The sequence below is a fragment of the Medicago sativa genome, chromosome 3, assembly GCF_051527215.1.
Source record: "Medicago sativa cultivar Bolivia chromosome 3, Bolivia_mono, whole genome shotgun sequence".
Taxonomy (NCBI): Eukaryota; Viridiplantae; Streptophyta; class Magnoliopsida; order Fabales; family Fabaceae; genus Medicago; species Medicago sativa.
In genome coordinates, this window is record NC_140751.1 from 74,487,422 (window position 1) to 74,511,312 (window position 23,891).

At 32.2% G+C, this 23,891-nt stretch overlaps 2 protein-coding genes and 1 long non-coding RNA gene across 4 annotated transcripts; 2 read left to right on the forward strand and 1 right to left on the reverse strand.

Annotated features, from left to right (window-relative positions):
- The first annotated feature begins 1,484 nt into the window (after positions 1-1,484).
- On the forward strand, positions 1,485-8,030 carry LOC146940120 (uncharacterized). The gene is made up of 19 exons (XM_085749844.1): positions 1,485-1,508; positions 2,053-2,156; positions 2,274-2,361; positions 2,471-2,562; positions 2,677-2,751; positions 2,954-3,070; positions 3,199-3,282; positions 3,877-4,008; positions 4,096-4,203; positions 4,303-4,392; positions 4,558-4,632; positions 4,787-5,245; positions 5,757-5,849; positions 6,258-6,347; positions 6,657-6,798; positions 7,115-7,204; positions 7,404-7,463; positions 7,601-7,693; positions 7,872-8,030. Exons 1-19 carry the CDS (start codon positions 1,485-1,487, stop codon positions 8,028-8,030), a joined length of 2,175 nt encoding a protein of 724 aa, XP_085605970.1.
- An 83-nt stretch (positions 8,031-8,113) lies between these two features.
- LOC146940121 (uncharacterized) lies at positions 8,114-8,672 on the forward strand. Its single transcript, XR_015033484.1, has 2 exons — positions 8,114-8,198; positions 8,368-8,672. It is a non-coding gene; the product is annotated as an uncharacterized LOC146940121 (long non-coding RNA).
- A 982-nt stretch (positions 8,673-9,654) lies between these two features.
- On the reverse strand, positions 9,655-15,273 carry LOC146940122 (low affinity sulfate transporter 3-like). 2 transcript variants are annotated; one of them, XM_085753733.1, is made up of 12 exons: positions 14,669-15,273; positions 14,515-14,563; positions 14,201-14,408; positions 13,927-14,116; positions 13,488-13,553; positions 13,167-13,397; positions 12,946-13,072; positions 12,051-12,337; positions 10,749-10,942; positions 10,555-10,643; positions 10,367-10,443; positions 9,655-10,099 (listed from the first exon to the last, which is right to left on the reverse strand). In XM_085753733.1, the coding sequence occupies exons 1-12, from the start codon at positions 14,987-14,989 to the stop codon at positions 9,956-9,958; spliced, it is 1,983 nt and encodes a 660-aa protein (XP_085609859.1). In that variant the 5' UTR covers positions 14,990-15,273; the 3' UTR covers positions 9,655-9,955. The 2 variants fall into 2 exon arrangements, with proteins under 2 accessions (XP_085609859.1, XP_085609860.1); XM_085753734.1 differs by having other exon boundaries at positions 14,511-14,563.
- Between the last annotated feature and the right edge of the window lie 8,618 nt (positions 15,274-23,891).

The window sequence follows — 23,891 nt, forward strand, 5'->3', positions numbered from 1 at the left end:
TATTAGTCGTGAGTTTTATTGTTAGTTTTTTTTTCTAAAAGAAAAAAAAATACTATGAAAAGTTTTTTTTTTTGGGTGAAGCAATGCACACGGTTTGAAACTTTTTGACATGATTCAAGGTTTGACCTTAAAAGCCTTAAATATGTTTAACTTATACGAGACATTCTTTATAAAATCAAGTCATGCAAGAGATGTCTGACATGGATTTCCGCCGCAATAAGGTGATGCGTTTTAGAAGTCAAGTTCCTCCAAGAAAAGTCAAGTTCATTAAATGATTTTAAAAATAAGTAGTACACTTTTTTATAATTAAGTCAATTTATCTTTGGTCAATAAAAAAAAAAATCCAATCTAACCATTATTGGTCAATAAAAAGAAGTCAATTTAACCGTTATGGTATATCATTGTACATGGGTTTTACACACGCTCGTTGGTCAATAAAAAGAAGTCAATTTAACTGTTATGGTATATCATTGTACATGGGTTTTACTCGTGCTCGTTGTGGGTCCTGATCATTTAGTATATGTTTGGATGAATGTTTAGAAAAGAAAAACCATGGTGAAAACCACATTTACTTAAAAGCTACAAATACATGCTAGTGATTTGTTATGGTGGGGAGGCGAAAAAAATAAGTGTATGGGCAAGAAAACGTCAATCCAAAACGCTTAATGTTCATTATATGAATTTTTATTAATTTGTTCTCGTCCTAATTCACAATGATCAACTCTATCCACCTTTTATGAAGGATCGGAAAAATCTCACATTTTCTTAAAAGTTGGACCAAAAATCATATATAAGTCGAGATAAAAAAAAAACATGAAACCGTATTTGTTCAAATTACCACTTGTACTGCATAACTATATACACCACCTTGTTAAAAAAAAAAACTATATACACTCATGATAAATACTAAGAAAATAATTTAAAAGTTAGATGTATTTTGTTTAAATTTTAGACTAAATACATTTTACTTTTATAACCCCTTTTGATTTATAACTTATAGGGGAGTACAAATTATTTTCCATAATTACCATTTTTTAGAAGAAAAAAGTATTCATTTTTAATTATCTATTTTAAAGTTGAATTCAACTTTAAATATTATTTTATTAAAAGTCAATATTCATTGACAAAGAATTATTGAAGGTCTAAATATATTAAGTTTGATTCAAGTGTCTAACATGTCCTAACTCTTTTAGATCCTTAAACAAGAATTCTTTGTTACGCAAATCTACCTTAGAGTTTGAGTTAGAGAAGTTTGTGTAATGATTTGATTGAAGGATCCCAACATCCTAGTCCCAATGTTGTCGTTTTCGTTGACTTGTCATTTTTTTTCTTGTGCTTTACCATAACCGTCATATTTTTGTTATTTTAATCCTTAATTATTTTTTTTTGTGTGTGTGGGTTTGAACAAACAGAATCAGGGAGAGGACATCCCATCGTCATTTTTTGATAATCTTGATTATCAAAATAATGTGTCATCGCCTATGATGGCTCCTGGTTCTACACCTGCGGTAAGCACTAATTAAGCAGTCACTAATTCACTTTTCCAATTCTGTTTTCTTTGTGCAAGATATGGGGATTTGTTTGTGCATTTAGATACGGTTCATGCCTTCAATGATGATCCACTTTTGTTTTAATTACACTACTACTTAGTATTTACACTCACGCATACAAGTTTTCTTTTGTAGTTAAACAAAACCACATTCGATTCTCGGTTTTTTTTAACCAAACACATAGGTGTGACAAAAACAGTATGTAAAAATCATTTTTATATACTTTTATACACTTATTACTTCACACTTTGATGCAAGTATAATAAATCATGCCTATAAATACTTGTATAATTTAGCTCACTATATCCTATCTTACACCATCATCAATAGGAGGCTAACAATTAGATGTAAGAGTTAGTTATACTAGTTAGTTGTTATATGATTTTAGTTATACATGTTTTTTGAATATTTCATATAACTATTATTGAAAAAGCTCAATTGTACATGCTCTTAAATATTTGTTATATGTCATAATCATATTTTTTTTTATAATTAATTTCAGGCAGGATTACCGATCTCCTATGGAACTGGTTCGTTTATTCAAGACCAAAATGCCCAAATGGGATATGAACAATTTTCTCAAGTCCATAATGAGAATTTTCAACAGTAGGGTTTCCTATCCTTTTAATGGCATTATCAACTACATGTACTAATTTTTTTTTTTTTTTTAATTTCCTTTTAGCTAATCTTATAGACTATATGCAATATTCATATATTTTATAGGCTGCAAGGTATGGGAATGCCCTACGGGAACAACATGAACAATCAAATGCCTATGCCCTATCAAGCAGCATCATTCATCCCAAATCATGTAAGTCCAATACTAGAAAACCATGCCCTAACACTAATATTTTATAGTCACTAAATAGGAGAATTAATTTCATTTGTGAACCACATAATATTTCTATAATTGTGTACAGTTGGAAGCAACGCAAAGTGGTGGCCAATATTTTTCAAATCAAGGATATGCATTAGTCCCTCCTAATCAGAATCCTTCCACACAAAACTATAGGTACTCTCAAGGAATGCAATTCAAATATCGTCTCTATTTTTAAAAAAATATAATGTCATATGCTGTTTATTATCATGATGATTCTCAACTGAATAAGGCTTTTTCACTCTACAGTTCGGAGTACTACGACCAGAACAACAACCAATACTTTGCTCCTAACGTCTCACAATATGCTCCCAACTACATGTTGTATGATTCATTAATCCACCAATTATTATAGCAATCTTTGTTAAATATAGTTAAAGATTTGTTAAAACTAGTTTAAAATTGTTTAACTACCATAAACAATATTCAACTATATCTAACAATCTCTTTTTTATTTTATGAACTAATAATCAAGTTAACATACAAATGAATGACAATATCTTTTTTATTTTATTTTTATATGCAGGTCACCTCAGAACAACTCACACATGGCTCCTTTCCATTCAAGTGGACAACTTAGCTACAATTATAGACCAGCATTTGAAAGTCCTCGTTTTACATCACAAGCTAGGCAGAATATTAGGTGATTATCTATGAGTTTTTTGCAACAAACATATCTAACTAATACTTAAAAATTAAGTATGATTTTGATGAGTGCTTTTTATATTTATTTATAATGATGCTCAATTGAATAATTTTTGGACTCTATAGGTTGGAGCAACACAACCGCAACCACAATCAATTGTCTGCAGCTGCACCAAGCTTTTGGGGTTCACAAAGTGTTCCCAACATGGTGTATGATTCCTCTACTTCTTTTATATGAATATTCTTTTTAAAATTTTCAACTAGATTGATTATTTTTTTACGATCATACATCTATAATTATGTTACATCTTTTTGTGTAATTTGTAAATAATGCTACGATGAAAATATAAAGGAGTTTTCTCATCTAAGGATAATTTTCAAAATAATACTACCTCTTTTTTTTTTTTTGGTACAAAAATAATACTACCTCTGCTCCATAATATTTGACGCATTCTATTTTCAAGGTGACGATAATTATTTTTTTTTCTCATTGCATCCTATAATTAATATAGTACATACCACTCTCAATCGAATATATTTCACTTTCTATTTATGAATGATAAATAGATCAATTTTTAACAAGAGTAATGTAGTAAAAGTATTATTCTCTTTATTTCGTGGTATATATATTTTAGTTTATGAAAAATAGTCAAATAGGTTGATTGTGGTAGGACGCAGAGAGTATCAATTATCAACAAATTTAATATTACTAGCTACAACTTTTTTATTATTGTGATTTAGCTAATGGATAGACATCTAAGGATGAATGCATTATTAAGTTAATCATGAAAACTATGAATTCAGGTCACCCCAGAATCAGTTGTTAACTACATCAGTGCATCAAACTACTCAAGGTCTTGAAATGCTGGCCGGTTCTGGTTCATCACAGTCTCAAGTTGCAATGCAGCCAACTATTTCTGCAGGAAATATTACAAGGTATCAAGTTTTTTTTTGGTCTCTCTCTTTTCCACTTAATAAATCAGTATGAAGTACTAAACATAAATGTCCGTTGATATTTTTTAGGCAAATACCATTTCCAACTTTGGAATCATCTGTAAATGTTCATCCAAATTCGTCTGTTCAACAAAATGCTTACAGACCCGTGATGCCTGCAGACGTTGCTGCTTCTGTGTACGTGCTCAATTTTCATGATTAAACTAAAAATCTTACTTGCTTATATGTTATATATTGAGAGTAAATGTTATAATTTAATTTTATATATGGATTTAGGGCTGCAATGCGCTCTAGCTATGGGCAACACCCATACGTGGTTGGTGGAGTAAGCAATTCAGTTAGCTCAGGATCTCATGCAACTTTAATGTATGAATGACTTAAATCCTTCAAATTTCTATTTGTTAATTTTGTCTCATTAATTTTAGATTGAAAAATATTTTTAAGATGATAGTTATAATGAGATGTAGGATTAACTAAGAATGCTAGTACATTTTGATGCATCGTGCTAAAGATCAGGTCCTCTTGTTGCAGGTATCACTCCCAAACATCAGTCCCTAGTGGCAACATTCAACATGTTGCTGCCCCTGTGCAACAACAGCTCCCATTGTAAGCAACATTTACCGATTATGTTACTTTACCATTAAAGGATATATACACAATACATGCATTAATTTGAGATTGTCATCATTTATTAATCAGTAACAATTATTGCTACATGCTACTAGTTACTAATACTTCGTTAATTAATTTTAAAATAAAGGTCCCAAATTAGGCCAACTCAGGTGACTTACAACGTAGACATGATAAATGCACGTAGGAGTACTTTGCACTCACAGAGTGCTGCACTGCATGGGCCAACAATGACTTATATGCAACCACAAAGTGCTATATTGCATGGTTCAACAATGAATACTATGCAATCACATAGTACTGCATTGCATGGGCCAGCGATGAGTGACTTGCAAGCACAGAGTGCCATTCTGCAAAGCCCGGCGATGAGTGACTTGCAACAACAGAGGGCCATATTGGAGGGGTCAACAATGACTAATTTGCAGCCGCAGAATGCTACACTGCAAGGGCCAATAACTCTGCCTTTCAACATCCCAACTTCAGAAGAGCTGAGCTCAATGATTTTGGGTCATTCAGCCAATGGACCCATTGATGGAGCTACTTCAGGACCCCCTAGCGCCACTGAGGATGAGATTCTACAGATTTTAAGGTATCAATTTTTTCATCTTATATAGGATTTTTCTAGGTTATCTTTGAAGAATTACGAGTAATTTACCCATAAACCAATTAAAGTTAGTTTTTCGGTACCAAATGCAAATTTACTTATGTGGCAAATTTTGATTAGTTGTTACATAAATTATACATACAATTTTTCAACGGTATCCTAGACATCATCTTTTATTGATTGAGTTTAATTTTGATATATTATGAGATATATAGTTTTTTTTCTGTCAACAAATCACAATCAATCATATGTGTGACTTTAAAGATAGTTATGATAAAAGTTAAATATTTTAATTTTTTGACGATTGTGATTGATTGATCATGTGAAAAACTTCACATTGGATAATAAAAACTGCATATTTTAGTACTTTTCCGATATTTACTCAATAAAAGACTTTATAATGATGTTGAATAGTAAAATGATTGAGGTGCCAATAACATGCACCATAGACCATGTAGACTTCATATGTTTTTTCTTCTCTTAACCAATTCTTCAGGAAAGTAGAAACAGCTGAAAAAAGCAAGCAGCAACAAAGAGCTCCTGCTACTCCAAGGGATAAAGGAAAACTTCCTGCATCTCCATCAACTGGGTAATTAACTTCAAGTTATATATATCTATCATTTATCTTGCATTTTAGAATAAATAGAGGCTCAAATCCTTTCTCTTTTTTAAAAAAGATACTCAAATGAGTAGAAGTTGAACGTGCTGCTATTAACACATTGTAAATTAATGCTTAATTATTTGAGAAAAATACTAATAAATATATCTTCTTTTTTTTAGGAAATATATCTACTAATTTGAAATGAGTATATTTAGTGATAATATTTTTAAAGATGACTTATATTTAGTGACAAATGTAGTATAGTTACAAGAATTTAAATCCAAACAATACTTATTTAGTAAACCCTATATATATTCCTCCATTTCTTATGCTGTCTAATTAATGATTTAACATACAAATGCATGCAATTAACATTTTTTTTTTGGTTATATTCAGGCTCCAAGTACAGGCTCCTGCTGCTCCAAGGGACGGAGTTCATGCTAATCAACGTGATAAAGGAAAACTCCCCCAATCTCCATCAACAAGGTAATTAACTTAAATATAAACAAATTAGTGAAAATTGAATGTTTAAACACGTTGAGAATTGATAAGTAGTAACACATTCTTAAACACGCTTTTTTCACCATACTTTTCTTTTTTGATGAAATTCAAATGTATATCCCACGTATATTTGTGAGACTCATATGAATTTCAACGAATAAAATAGTCTGTTTTGAAATTAGTGTATTCAAAAAAGAAAAAAAATATAGAATATTTCTTTCTAAATTTATGATGTTGTAAATTTTAATTAAAAAATGGAGGTAGTTCTATGTTAATATATATACCTATTTATAGGCCGCAGATAATTCAGATTCAAAGATCAACATACCTGGCCACTAATCAAACGACTGTACCTGCTCCTTCTTCACCTACTACTCAGCAAAATCAACAAGGAGTTGAGATAAACCAAAACGTCGTTATTCATCTTACAAATCAGGTTAGTAAAACTCATTCTCATTTTTTTTAATTATTACTGAAGACTGGTATTTTTTAATTCCCTTCAAGATGTTCTCCTTTTATGTTTGCAAGTGTAGCCATTACTTTTTTTGAAAAATTACTCCCTCCTGTCTTAAATATATATATATATAAATAAAAAGTCAAATGTATTTAGTCTTAATTTGGACTAAATAAATTTGACTTGCAAAAACCATGACTTTTTTCTTATATTTAAGATAAAGAGAGTACTATTTTTGAAATGAGAAACTACTATAATAATTAAAATACTAAAGATGGCTAAATGTGTGTTGCACTAGGGAGATAGAGAGGAGCCGCCGGTACGCCGTGGACGTGGTCGTCCACCTAAACAACCCGGCCAGAGCTCAAATTTGTCCAGCGTCAAAAAGGTAGTATATATATTTCCCATTTTGTATAAAATCCAGCATCTTAAATACAAATGTGAAAATTAATCTCTTTAACAAACTATAATTAAGATCAATCGGAATTTTTGCTTATATATTTAAGACTCTAGGCGGTTCCATTTTTAAAGTGAGGTACTTTTGAAGTAATCAAATAACTAAAGTGGCTAAATGTTTGTTGCACTAGGGAGATAAAGAGGATGCTCCAAAACGTCCTCGAGGTCGTCCAAGGAGACTACCTCAACAGGTACGTAGTGTGTATATTTTCTTTTCAAGGATACTTTTATTTTGTATAAAATTGGTTGTCTCATTTTCAAATGTGTACGTTAATCTCTTAGAGTATTGAATAATTAAGACCATATGGCTAAATTTGTGTTGCACCAGGGAGAGAAAGAGGAGCAGGCACCAAAATATTGTGGGCGTGGTCGTCCACCAAAAAGAGTTGAACATGGACCTGAACCACCTACTCTCGCAAAGGTAGCTTCTATATTTTCTACGGAAGTATAATTTTATTTTATTTTATTTTATTTTGTATAGAATTGGGCATCTCATATACAAATGTCATGTGCACGTTAAAAAGATAATTAGATTATTGTCACCGATGTGAGCCAAAAATGAGATTATAAAGATTCTTATGCTTGATTTGTTTGTGTAGATGCAAAAGACCGGAGAGAGTTCTTTTGGAGCAGGGAATGCTGGAACATCTTCTACACCTCAAGTAGAGCAGATGAATTGTGAAAATATGAATGAAGAGGAACAAAATGCCAACCAAGTTGACTCTAATGTTGAGAGCAGTAATGTTGAGAGCAGGTGATTTTTATTACCATATCTTTGTGTTAAACCCTCGCAATTCAATATAAAAAAAATGATAACTCATTTCATAATTTTGATAATTTTAGGAAAAAATATGAAAATGCAGTTTATCATGGGAGTTCTGATTGGCCCTTGGACCCCCATCTCAAAAAATTAAAAGATCCATCCGGTAATTACAATTCTCCAAACACTACATTTTTAGGAAAATTTTTATGAAAAATTATTTGTTTATAGTATAGAAATATTTGATAAATCTTTGAAGATGATTAGATTACAAGCCTTACATTTGAGCTAGTAAAATCTTGTATGTTGACAAGAGTGGTATTTTCTCCATGCAGATGCAGAAAAGTGATGTGCCAACCAAGCTCGAAGAGGAAGTGGCAAGTGGTTGAAATTCTCAGAAGATCAAGGGAAATTGTCTTGCTTTTATTCACTCATGAATATTTATTTGGTCATACCAAACATGATATTATTTTCATAATGTTGTTTTCTATAGTTTTGTGTTGTGGACAAATGCTTTAGGCCAAAAGGCTTTGTTTTTGAATTTTAAATTGTGACTATGTTAATTATCAGTTGGATTGTAGAATATTGGGGCATATTGTTAGTTTTTTGTTTTATATCTGCAACCATTGATTGATGAAAATTTCTTTGCAATGCTTACTTTCTTCATGGTAGGCACTGACATCTTTTCATGAAATATGATATGAATTAGAAATCATTATCATAAGAAGTTTATGAATCCTTATTTCTCATGGTCCTTCTACTATAGAACTTGGTTTCCTTAATGGTGTGGTGAGAGAGAATCCCAAGTGGTGAAGTTGTCATAAGTGTTTAGAGGCTAACAGGACTCTTTGTGTGTTATGTTCTTGTCTTCAAGAATCTGAGTCTCATCTTTTTGGTTCGTGTGACTTATCTATGTGGGTTTTGCATAGGTGTTTAACTGGTGGGAGCTTTCTCTTGTTATGCCTAGAAACTTAGTTTTATATCTTTTGTTTGTCTCTTGTGCTCCTAGGAGATTTAGGAAGGACCCTAATTGGGATATTTTTAGTAACATTAGTTGTATTGCTATTAGATCATATTAGAGTGTCTTTGTGAAAGAGGTAATTGGCTAAGTTCAAGGTTAGGTATTGTTTGTGCTTTGAGTGGTGTCTGCTCATCTAGTGTTTGGATAGAAATTAGTTTTTTTTTTTTTTTTGTGCCTTGGGTGGTCGGGGCTAACTATAACTAGTTTTATGTATATTGGCTGGAGTATCCTTGGTACTCTATATTTTATATATACCAATATTTTTTATGTTTAAACAAAAAATTATAAGTAATATACCAGTACTTTAGCTTGGAACACTCGGATGAACTTGAGTATGAGAGGTGTCGTTGGTGATAATTAAAATGACACACTATGCATCTTTTGTGAGAGGGAACATTAAAATGAAATGTCATCTTTTTGGTTGGTGTAACTTCTTGTTCTAAATGTGTTAAACATGTTCATTAAGTTGTTGTGAATGATGATAGTTATGCCTCAAAATGTAAGTAAGTTTTTCATAGTTTTACGTTCTATTGAGACACGCGATTTTCACTTTTTTTCTTTTGATATTATTATCAGGAAATGGAATTCCCAGAAATGATGAGATGATACAATACGATCGGAGACATATATTGACATTTCATGAAAGAAAATATAAGATTTTTTTTCTTCCACTCTACTAGTTTCTCTATCACTCTACGTTATTTTGGATTATATAATCTGAATAGTATAAATACTTTCAAAAATCCTCCATAAACTCTCCATTTGTTTTCGGATTTTAGAATTCAAAACTAGACAAACTGAAGTTTTGAGGATGACAAGAAACTCTGGAAACATAATACACAACTCTACACGCCTATATGCAATTCCAATTGTACATTACACATAAAAAACGACCCGTGAAATCATGGGTCAGCGAATTTATAAGACAGGCATGCTTCCACAGCTTCAGAAACAGTAAGGAAAACCCATTCTTTCCCAATTTTATCCACAAAGTGTGCCACTTTAAGCTTGTGAATTACTACCCACCTTGGGTTCACCATAGCAAACTGCAAAAGTAAATAGCAGTAACAATAACATTTAATTAGTAAATAACATTAAATGCTTGTTTAGATTATCGACAAATTTGGCAGAATCACGTTGCTTTACCACAATTTTAATAAAATCTATATGTATATATTCAACAAAATTATGGTGTCAACGTGATTTTCCCAAATCTAACCGTCAATCCAAACATGTGGTAACATCTTTGAGCAAACCACGTCAATGCAATATATTATATAAAGTCCCAATATTGAGACTCATGGTAGTCTCACTTTTATGCCACGGGAGAGCAACCTCTTGTGCAGTTCCTCCAGTACTATAATTCCAGAAGTATCAACATTCATCAAATCTATCAAAGAAATTGTGTAAGGTTATTCACTCATAAATTCAAAATGTTAATAGAATAAACTATATATATGAATATTTATTTAGTATTAGAATCATGAGTTATAAGACTCACTAGCCATGTCCAATATTACAGCTTGGACCCTTCCCTTAGTAGTTTGACTTTCTTTAAGGTCATCTTCTTCAGTGACCCACTTGAGTATTCTGGAACAATTAAGTAATTTTAATTTCAAAAATTCATTATTAATGAAATACTATAATATCTCTAAAAAATATACTAATATTGTAAGTGACAGCTTCATTAATTACCTTTCTCTTACAACATTGGCATTTGCAAAGCAGAGTGAGCCAGAGCTTATACGAATGACCAAGATGCCTGGAGTGCTTGTAGCCATGGGATATTGACTAACATCACAGAAAGCTTGTGTTGTTGGAATTCTACCAAGAACTTCTATCCCAGGTCGAATTGATTGTATTACTATCTTTGCAAACGAGATTGACACCTACAAAACCAAATTTTCATGTAGATATATTTTTTCGAAGAGATTAAAGAATCAATCTAAATGTAGTTCGTTTGTCTCACATAACCTTTTATTCGAAGAGATTATGCCATGTATTTTTGCGGTTTTAGCATTTGATTTATTACCATACTTTAATTCGAAGAAAAAGTTGAAAATTATATTTTATTTTTTTAGAGTTGGAGTAATACCAAAAATTAACTTCAATAATAGAACTAACAACTATGTATATGAGACCATATATGTGGACCATAATCTATTCTACTGGAGAAGCCCCACAAGGTAGTACAGAACAAGACAGCACTGCTATAAATCCATGCCAAATTATGATGGAACTCACTTGTTAGTTCTAACTTCTTCCTATTCAGCTTCCTTTGTCTTTTTACCAATAATTTTGACCGGTATTATTACACTAGTGGATTAACCCTCACCCCATAGTAGGTATAGTTAACTAAAATATTTGTAAAGTGGTGACTTTAAGATATAAATAGATAGATTCTTCCTGTCAAAAAATAAATAAATAAATTCTCATATGACAAAGTTTGAATGAGATTACAATTACAGTAGTCCATAAAATGTTACTAATTAAGTAAATAATCCCATAAATATCAATAATTTCGTTTTAGTCTCTATAACAAAAACTGTACTTTTTAATCCTATAATATTTTTCTTTACTCTTTTTAGAGAACACAAATACAGACATAAATTTTTACAGGGATTCAAAATGTTGATGGAAAATTTTTTAAGGACTAAAAAAAATGACATAAAATTTTACAGAAAAATAAAAAGTGCAAATTTCTTTGTATAGATTAAAAATAAAATTCTGGATATTTATAGAGAATATTAACTTAAGTAACCCGTTAATTTATTGGTTAAAGTTTAACTTAATAGATTCAAGGTACGTGGTTCAAATTCTCTTAAACATGTGTGTAAAATGGTAATTAGTTTCACTTTAATCGATAGCAATAATTTTATTTTACTGTTTTCCAATTTTTGAAAAAAATTATAATCACAACTATAATTTTCTTCTAAACATATATGAAAATAGGTTGGGTTGTGTTTGGGAATTTTAAGAAAAGGACGAACAACTTACTGCAACAAGAAGACCAGTTTCTACCGATACAAACAAGACACCGAAGAAAGCACCAATGCAAGCAAGGAAGTCAAATTTGTCAACTTTCCATATATAGCAAGCTTCTCTTATGTCAATTAATCCTGGAAGTGCAGAGAGGATTATAGAAGCAAGTATGGCCACGGGGGTGTAATATAACAGCCTTGTAAACAATTCCAAACACAGAATCACTGTTATAGCCATCACAATATTTGATACTGATGATTGACATCTTGCACTGAAATTTACTGCAGTTCTTGAAAATGAACCTGCAAGTGTTTAAGAATTAAACCAACTATAAAACAAATAAAATACTTTACACATCATACTTAAGCTAGAGAGACTATTTTTTTTTTTATAAATTGGTACGAAGTATTCATCATGTTTTTTCGGTGATTAATTTTTGTCGGAAAATTGAACCAGTCATTTTTAGGGAAATCTCCGCTTAAGAAGGTTGATTCCATTTATACTTCAGCCATTGTAAAGAAAGAATATGAATTGTGTATTTAGATGTCCGATGGTCTGTCATCAAATGTGCGTTTAGTTGAAGTTACATAACGTAGCTTTTGATTTGCCGTGAGCTACCACATTCCAAACACACGAAGTTGGTCTTTAAAATGTTTAGAGCAAAAAAAAACTTTTGTTGGCACTTTTTGTTAGGAAAAAAAAAAAACTTTTGTTAATACTTTAATTTTTTTTATAATATTTTTTAGTACTTCACTTCAATTATTCTAGAAGTGAATTCTGGTTTTCTTCTTGGGATATTTGAGATCTACTTTTATTTATTTTAGGAAAAGTCTTTTCTTATTAACAAATATTGAAACTTTACACATTTTAACTATATAATTAATTGAAAATAGAAAAAGTCACCACTCACCAGTTGCAACATAGCATGAAGTGAAAGATCCTGCAATGTTCCCACAACCCATTGCTAACATTTCTTTGTTCCCATCTAGATGGTATCCTTTAATTGAAGCAAAAGATCTACCAACAGCCATTGCTTCCTATAAAACCCAAATTAAACCTCAAAATTTTTAGAAACTAAAAAATATAAAATTAAAAAAAAAAACTAAGGAAATTATTTACTAATTAACATACAGTGAGAGCAATAACAGCAGAAATCAATCCAATTTTAGCTGCTTGTCCAACATGTTCACCATTGAGTTGTAATTGGTGAATTGAGCTTGGATTAAGGCCTCTTTTGACATGTTTTACTATATTAACCCCATTTTTATCTGCTTTGGATATATACACAATAAAAGTTGATAATATAACTGACACTAGAGGAGCAATAGCTGGCAACCAGAATAGCTTTTTGTTTCTTTTTCCCTGAAATAATCAGAAACTCAAATAAAATCAGAAATATTGTACTAGTGGAAATTTGAATATATGCCAAAAATATACTATTTCATTTCTTACCATAAATCTTGCAAACAAAAGGAAAATCAGAAATGAACTTCCAATGACAAAATTCAGAGGGTACCACTGTCAATATAATAAACAAAAAATAATGTCAAATATCAGCAAAACACACATAAATAGTTTTGTCCAAAATTTATAATTTATGACCCTTTTTTGTTAATTGTCTTTACTTAGTAAACATACATTAGTCCTTGAAATTATAAAAAATATAAAAACATTCATGAACGTCTTTTTTCTCAGTTTTGTCTTCGTATATCTTTCATTAGTTAGTTTGATCCTCGAACATGTTTCTACTTTTGCATCAGTTTGTTTAGTCCACGAGTTTACTACCAAAGAACACACTCAACTCAAGGATATTTTTGCAATTACAATATATTTAGGGACTATTAGTTATAATATTTGAATTTCTCTCCTAGAAAATGAAAAAAGCACTTACTTCTCCAGAAGGAATTTGATGATGGAGTGACTTATAAACAGATTCCAAAACAGAAACCACATCAGATTTGTTGGTGAAGTTACTAATCCCAAGCAACCCCTTAAGCTGCTGAAGACCAATCATGATGGCTGCACCTGCCATGAATCCTACAAGTGCAGCATGTGACAAAAAATCCACAAGAAATCCCAACCTGCAACAGATTAAATTAAATTAATCATTCAATCTAGACATTTAAAAGATAATTAACAGTTAAATGAGGAAATTAATTAAGTACCTGAAAACTCCAAATGCAACTTGAAAAATTCCAGCAAATAATGTTACAGTAAAGACAAAATTTCTGTAATCATCATGATTTAAATCTGGATCAACCACTTTGTGACATAAGGAAGATAGCAGCAGTGACACTACAGCTACTGGTCCAATTGCAATTTCTCTTGAACTCCCCATCACAGCATAGATAAGAGGAGGAACCACACTTGTGTCTGGAAACCAATCAAATAAATAATTCATATTAGAAAATATTCAAACTATAAATAGTCATTGCATTTTATAGTATATTAATATAGACAACTAAAGTTAGATACCTACACAAGCCATATTGAGGATCAAGTTTTGCTAAATTAGCATAACCAATACTCTGCAACATTAGATAAAAAATGAGTAAGTATGTAATAAAATATATTATTTATGCATCTGAAACATTGGTCTAAAAATAAAAAAAGTAATAATTGTGAATATATACCTGAGGTATGCTTAGACTAGCAAGAGTTAAACCTGCTAGAAAATCATCTTTAAACTTGAAAGCATCATAGTTTTTGAACAAACTAAGTATTGGAAATAAACCACTAAAGAAAGAAAAAACATGTTCATGGCAAGTTCTTTTCTTGGATGAAGAAAAAAACTTGTTATTCTTAAGTGGAGTAATTAGTTTTTTCCATAGAGGAGGCGGATTTGGTGAATTTAGCATCCACTGTGTCCTATCTATTTGATGAGTATCTTCAAGATGAAGATTTCCATCTTCTGTGACTCTCATATTGAAAGCATCAGAGGGTAATGAACTCATTTTTGTTGAAGTGTTTGGGTGAACTCTTGAAAATGAAGTAGAACTTACTTAATAATGTACATTCATGTCAATTGTCAAATCAGTGGACATTTACAGGACTAGATATTTACAGGACTAGATTTGTCAAGAGGGTCAATTTGATTTGGATAATTGCTTGAAAGGGGCTGCACAAAGATTATTCTTTGAAGGCTATGTATGACTGAGAGGATACTTGTGTCTTGTGGCATCTCTTAGATTGGTTAATCTATAAAGTTGGGAATGGAATGTATGTAGCCTGTGAAGATGAGCATAAATCCCCCTCTCTATTTATGCTTGCCAATTATTGCTTTTTCCATTTTCAAACATTAGTTATATCTCAAAAGTTATCATTGTAATATTTTAAAAATGTTTAATGGCCACCTAGTTTTATATGGTGACACTTAGAGTAATCAAATGCAAATTTGTGTTTAATTCAGTTGAGTAGATGATGATTAATTTAAATCACATTTAAAATGGTGAAATTGTGGTTAATCATGCAGTTGAATTTACCACAATTTAAACTGTAATTGAATTAATCTTTTTTTTTAAAACAAATCAAATTGAGATATAATATAAACAGCGGTGAGTCACCCCACACAAGGCGTGCAAAGGAGAAACACCTGCAAATATTTACAAACTCAAGGTGCCAAAATTAAAGCATCAACCAAACAGACAAACTAAATTACACGTAAATGTCCATACAAGGAAGTGGATGTTTCCACCAGTCATGATAACTGTATCTGAAGGAAGCATTCTTTGATTTCAACCATAAGAGTGAATTTAGCTTGACTTTTTCAACAAGCATAAAAGGGGTAACAACCGTATCTTAGAAGACACGATCGTTCCTTTCCTTCCAGAAAACCCAAACAGCAGCATAAGAAAAAATAAATGGTTAACTTAACTCTATTTTCAAATGTGTTTGAAGTGTTGCAGTATAAGAAAAAATAAATGGTGTCTTTTTTTTTTAATAGACTAATTCTATACGTACTAAATTAAAATTAGGCGGATGTTCATATTCGTAAGAGTTACAGATTTCACGTGATGTTATTTAACTTTCATTGGTAAAATGTTTTAATCATTGATAATAGTGGAATGCTAATGACACTATTCATATGCTTGTAAGCTAATTATTGAAGTGGATCCTGTAGCAAAAAATATTTCTAAAGTATTTCAAAATTGAAAAAACAGTAGGCATTAATTTGCTTAAATAGACTATTCTAAGTCTAATAATGGACTTGACTGATGGATTGAATACTACTAAGGTAGCTAATTACCAAAAATCTTATTTACAACACTCCCTATCAAGATATTGTATGGATATGTTTCATTAGTTGCAAAACTTGCAAGTAAGTTGAATGAATTATTCTATTGCTAAATTTTTTGTTAACACATCTGTCAGTTGATATCCAGAAGGAAGGTTGGTTGTAGTTATCAATCCATTATTTAGTTTTTAGTTTGTAAAATGTTGGTCTATCTCAATATGGTTTGTCTTGTTAAGTTGAACGGGATTATGAGCAACATTGATGGTTGCGATTTATTGTCTTAGGACCTTCACACTTTATCTCTAAATATGTAACACAGTTTTCATCCATAATAAGTCATAGATTCCTCATAGCTCTAAATATTGCTTCAATGCTTGATCCGGCAACTAGATCTTGGTTCTTACTCCTCCAAGCAACATTCCCACACAATAAGGTAAAATTGTCAAAAGTGCATCTTAAATTACGCAATAAACCTCCATAATAAGCATCAATGTAAGTCTTCGTAGTTAGGCTTCCACATGTTTTAAACAAGAGTCATGTCCCTAGAATGGCTTCTGAGAACACAGTTTACAACATGCAAGTTTCTCGCCCTCGAATCATGCATGAGCTGGATCACCACATTGACTGCGTATGTAAAATTCAACCTAACACGTGCCAAGTAAATCAACTTTCTTACTTGTCTCTGATAGAGAACTTTGTCAACTTTGACATATTCCATAGTTCATCTTGTGATTTTTCTCAATGGAAACACTCACAATGATTAATGCTCCAATGTGTGTGTTTTTTTTTTTTTTTGCTAAGTTAAGAGCAAAATGACATGTAAGGAATAGAGGACGTCCCAACGAAGTTGACACCCCACTCTAAGTCTACAATTGTTAAGTGCTCATATATATTATTAAAAAAGGAAAAAAATACATAAAAACTGGGGGAACATAAAACATGGCCCAGTGAATCCAAGTGAATCAACGATAACGGGAAATACAACCAATGACAACAGCGCACTCGATTCAACCCTAGTCAAGTCTAACAACGATGTTTGCGACACCAACCAGGTATAAAAGTTGGCGAATGAACCGAATGTCAACACAAAACTGGATCACGTACCATCAACTTCCTGCACCATCAGCATCAAGCATTAACGACTCTTTCGAGTCCCAAACAGTCTGCACCCCTACAATTCATTAACCAAAAAGGAATTCAAAGGAGCAAAGCGGATTTGTGCACATAACAACCCAACCAGACACGAGTCTGAACTTGAGCCTTTCACAAATGGCAGTGAATCTGACCGCCAACACGGTAGCAGAACCACAAACCAACCACTCGCCGAATAACAACAAGTTTATACGGCCATTTCTAGTCTATCAATATGAAACCTCTGCCGAATGAAGCTGACAACAAACAGTACCAACACGCTCCAAAGAGAAATGCTGAAAGAGGAAATCGAATAGTTGAGAATGGTAGTGAGCCCGACGCCAACACGATAACGGATCCAGGAACCAACTAATCGTTGTGACAAAGGACAACAAGTTAAGAGGTCATTTCTGACTCAACAATCTGAGATCACCACGCGGAGGCAACCTATGCTCAACCTGTTCATAACCAAACACGAAGAACACCCACCACCACGATCAAACCGCAACGGATAGCAAACAACCAGATCACACCACTACTATGTACAATGGCGGTGCAACCTCAACAAATACAAACCTAATCTCCAACTTTTGAGAGTGAACCCAAACGAAGGAGATCTGAACAGCCAAAGGAAAGAACATACCAACGACCACAACTGATGAGGAGGCGGAGGTGGTTTTAATAGATCCATATGGGTTAAATCATCGACGACTGCAAAAAATGTGTTACTAATAAGAATAATTAAGAAAATAAAATTCTTTTATTCTTAAATTACTTATTCTTGTGAAAAAAATTCTAAATAATACTTAATATGAAATAGAGGTCATATTTAATAAGTGATCTATACGACGTTTTTTTATTTTATTTTGCTAAAGATTAAAAACCTCTTCATTTGTTTTTGTATTTTACATTTTTATCCAACAAGACAAACGACAAAATTATATATCTTCATCCAAACGGTATTTAAAATTCACTTTTTAATTTTATATTTCATGCTTAGAGGATCTTTTGTTTTTTATAAGCTTTAGTAATTGACGAATCGACAAGCTTTAGTAATTGACGAATCGACCAAAAATACCTAAGTTTAAATTCTGGCTGAGACATGACAAACTAGACTATGAATTACCTGAGTTCTGCCCTCTATAAGAATTAGAGAGTTAACATTTAAAAAATTGTTGTTATCCCAATTTTCAAAAAATTAATTAATAGATATGATCGATAAATATTTTTTTTTTGGTACAAATAAATATATTTTTTTTAAAGAAGCCATACTAGTCTATCGAAATTGGCGTCAGGCAGAATCAAACATGAGACAGAGCACACTCTAAGGTTGTAAACCAACACCACCAAACCAACCAATAATATAATCCTTAGGATAAACTTTAAAGGATTAATAATTTAATATTTGAATATTGATGATGTAAGCTTGTTCAAAAAAATATGGATGATGTAATATATAATTAAACTATATCACAAAAAAAAATATAATTAAACTTTATGTTTCATAAAATTTATATTTCTTAAATAATTTTGCATCTTGTGGAAGGACTGGAATTTATCAATTATATGTGGTTGGTTTGAGAAGCCAGTCGTCTCTGTGTGTGTGGTTGATAATATTTGGGCTGCTAGCTTGCTTAAAAAATAGATTTGTTAAGCTTGTCATTATTTATTTTTTTGAGAGCAAGCTTATCATTATTGTTAAGAACAAATATAAAATCTTAGATTTTTTTGTCAAAAAAAAAAAAAACTTAGATGTTTCAAAAAAATAAATATAAAATCTTAGACTTACTTGAAAAAATAATTAATGATTGATGTCTACAGTACATAGATTCATATACATCACATGTTCAGTATGCAAGCCATTGACCATTTCAAAGAAATTATGCAATATTCTATTTTGGGGAGGGAGGAAAAAGGACTTGTATCATTGCTTTTTACCAGCAAAAAAATAAAACGTACCAATGCCAAATCATTCCAAAGTGTTCATTGAGCGTTTATGTTTCTTCAATTATAGTAGCAATTACATTAGGTTGAACCTTTATAGTATTAGCAAATTTGTAAGGAGTGAGTGGATAGATGAAGTAAATATGTTTTCTATTCAATATTTCTCTTACCATTGTTTTTAGAATTTAAAAAATAGATGTAATATCTAAAAATTATATAACTTTTTTTTTGAAGAAACCAGAATAAAATACATTAATCGAAATGAGCTCCAAACTCGCACAAGGAGTGCTTAGCTAGGACTCAAAGCATGATACGACCAAAGTTACAAGAAGAAAATCAAAACCTATGAATGAATAACATGGATAACACAATGAAGTGGATTTATCCTCCATTGATGAAAATCAAAAGTTAAGTGGTTGTTCTTTGCTTTCAACCATTAGAAGGAGAAGAGTTTGACTTTATCGAATAGACATTTTATGTTGTTGAAAAATACATTGTTCCGCTCCTTCCATAACACTCATACACTTGCCAACCAAATCAGATGAAGCAAATAACGACTCTTCCTGAAATTTCATCCTAAATGTTCAAAATATTTAAATTGATCAACTATAAGCAACATGTCTGTTGAGAAGATGCTCAACCATTGACGAATAAGTGGCCATATGGGACTAAACAAGTCACCACAAAAATATGGTCCGCATTTTCCTCCTGCTCACAACCACTTGTGCAAAAACCTGAATTAACTTGAATACATCCACGATGAATCAAATTATCTTTTGTTTGTAATCGGTTTTGAAGAACCTTCACGCAAACAAGGAGACCTTCAACAATATCACTTTTGTCCAAACTATATCATATAGGAATGATTTATCCCTTGACACTTCCATGGCCAACATGTGATCAATGCCACGAGCTGAGTACCCATCTTCCATATCTAGCTTCCATTTCTAGATGTCATCCACACCATTCAGCAAGAAAACGTTAGACAACGAGAGACTAGACTCCCACACATGTTCCTTCTCCCAAACTAACAACCTCCTCGGCCAATTCCACTCATCTTCCCATGTGCCCCAACCTAAAGCACAAATCTCAGTCACCATCGCAAACTTGTTTTCCGCAAAGTCAAATATTTCCTAAATATGAAATATTGTTTTCATTATTTTTTAAAATGCATTCTTCCTAACTTGTTTTATAACTTACCTCTATCACATGTTCACTACAAGAGTCTTCAATTTTTATGGAAAACGGTAGAATTCATAAAAATTGGAGGTGTTCTACGAAATCATTGTGGCATATTATATATGTCATGGTCCCCTCCTCACTAGGGTTTTTGGCTCTTATGGTTTTGGTGAAAAGATGCATATGAGCTCCACAGCCTTATGTAACTGACCTTTTAAGCCGGCCCACTATAATAATAATTATTATTCCGAGCATTATATACATCACTAAAGCAATACTTTCCAAATTTATATAAATTCCCTGCTTCATTTCATGCGATAGAATTAATTGAAAGCTCCATCCAAACTCATTTATGGTTTGGACGTGCAGAGAAGTTAAAATGCATATATTGTAGCTACTAATCATTTCTTACGAGTTGAGGAACTTTCTATTTTTTTTCAATAGAAATTGAGTGTTTTATTTAGATAGGAGATAGACACAAATAAAATATTGATGAGACGCATTTTAAAAATATTATAAAAAGCGAAATTCAAATATCTCATTTGTGTCGATCTCTTTCGTAAATGGAGCTGTCAATTTATTTTGAGAAATTGAACTCATTTCTTTCTTATCATTTCACTGCTGCTTAAAGTTGATTATTCTCCCATTTTCAACAGGATGTATAAATCAACTTCAAAACATCACTATATATGTGTTAGATTTTATTTGTTTGACTTCTATGGTAGATTATGATAGTAGGATGCTCATGTGGTTTGCAATAAATGCAATCATATTTGAAATTTATGGGGATGTAACGTAAGTATGCTAGTTATGCAATAAAATTCAAAGATGCCTTGCTTTATAAATCATTGCAATTTTAGTGGAAGTCAATTTCAATTCAAGTATTCACGTTTCTGGGGACTTGTATTGTATAGATTCTTGTTTTTGGTTTTTTCTTACTCTTGAAGTCTTGTTTGTATAGATATGCTCTGAGTCGTTATTAGTCCACAGAACATGCTATGTGATACAACATATTTGGCGAATAGTTTGATAAATAAATCTCTCTTGAGTCTGACCACACAGGAGAAAGAAATAAATATTCAAATTAAGTTACTATATCACTAGAATAGGAATAGATGTTGGGGTCATAAATTAAGACCATTAAGTTATATATATCTTCATATCCTAAAAAAAAAAAAAAAATCTATATCATCATATCAAAGTTGCTCTTTAAACATCTAATATTAGCTCACAAACACCTCCAACTGTCCAGAATACTACCGACGGCAATTAATTATCACTCGCTCGTAAATGGTCGTTCATTACCGTTCGCTCGAGAATGGTAGTTAATTGTTGTTCCTTGTGAACAAATACAGAAATGCATAGCGACATTCAAACTCATTAAAACGCAAACCATACATACTTCTTCCCTACTCCAACAAATCAAACCCCGTTAAAATTCTTCAAAGTCAAGCAACTAATCAATCAAACAACAAGTGTTCAAAATCTCTAAGCCTATACAATGTGATTTTTATATGTTATGTTTTTTTTAATTACTCGTTATATGTTAGGGTTTTTATTGCGAAATCGATGGTTGTTTGGGTATTTTTGATCAATTACTTGCTTGTTTTTGTTTGGCGATGATTGTGGATAAAACATTGTCGGCCACTCAATATCAAGTTGCATGAAGGAGGAGGATTTTCCAATGATTGTTTTTGCATTTTGATTTTACTTTTGTTTCATGATAAATGTTGGTATTGTACTACATAAACATCATTTTTCACTTTTGAATGAACGACTTAGAAATTTATGCATTTTGGAATTTCATTTTGAATTAATATTGGTAGAGTGCTTGAACGTGTTTACGTGTGTGCGCCCAATTGCTAATGATTTTTTGTATTGTTCATATGAATGAGTGCTTGAAAGTGTATAAGTTTAAGTGGTGCCCGATTTGACTAATTCTGAGTTTCTGCTACTGTATTGTTCATATTGATGTTGGTTTATGTGAACGATAGTTAATTGTCGTTCGAAGTATTTTGGACAGTTTAAGGTGCTTGTAAGCAAACACTAACTACCCTATATGTTAGGCCATAAATTAAGACCATGGAAGATCCAAGATGGTTGCAAATTCATAGTATTAGCCTTGAGCTGATGAGCATGCTCTAGAGGTTCAATCAAATAACTTTGTTCTTTGGAGCACCAATTTTCCCACCCCTTTATAATCTATGATAAAGTGTGTGTTTTCATTATAGTATTTGTTCCGGACATGCATACAGTCCAATGAAAAAAATCCAACAAAACGGTTCAATAAAGCCAAGCTTAACATCTCGTATAGAAGCACCGCAAAGGTGCACGCTAAGGCATGTGCGTGTCATCGCACATGAGCATGCTACCTCCAATCTTGGCCATTCAAATAATCTCTAACGGACTCCAAAGACCGGTGCTGCAAAATTCAAAGACTATTAACGCTCTCCATGGCTATATAAGGTGACTCAGGGTCACGCCCACCCATTTTTGCACACTTTTTCCACCTTCATACAATGACTCGAGCGTTGTAGTTCTAACGTGCCCGCATACACAATTATCCTCCGGCAAAGAAGACACAATTATCCTCCAACGACGAAGCTTGCTCTTTCCCTCCCCGAAACACGGGAACCACCGCGACAACAACCACAAATCCCGGAGACGGTTAACGCTCTCCACGAGTATATAAGCATGACTCAGCGTCACGTCCACCCATTTTTGCACACTTTGTCCACCTTTATACATTAACTTGAGCGTTGAAGTGCTAACGTGTGTCCGCAGACACAATTATCCTCCAACGATGAAGCTTGCTCTTTCCCTCCCCGAAACACCGTGAACCACCATGACAACAACGGTAAATCCCAGAGCTTCACCGCAACAAACTTTTACCGAATAGATCAGTATTAAATGCACACAATTAAATCACAACAGCAAATCCACGTTCATTTCTCTACTTGTAACCGGTGTGTTATGTGTGTCTTTTCCTAATTATGTGTGATCTCCGTGTTTTCATTTATGTGCGAGTTTTATATATGAAAATTGCTAAACTTCCCGAAAAAATTTCCAGCGACATATTCACGATGGAAATTGCTTGTTGCAACAAAAAAAAAATGGCACCACTACCTCCGTGTTTTCCGTCAAAAGCAAATTTTAATTGGCTGATGGAAATTCTTGAGACATTCGGGATGAAATGTCTCGGGAAATATAGCATTGCTGTTTATATATATGCTTTGTTTGGAGTTTGGAGGGGAGAGGAAAGGAAGGCTTTGGAGGGTTGAAAATATAGGGAAAAATGGTAAAACCTTTCACTTTTTTTGAAAGAGTGACTTTTTTGAGAATGATAAATTAATGTTTATGATTAATAT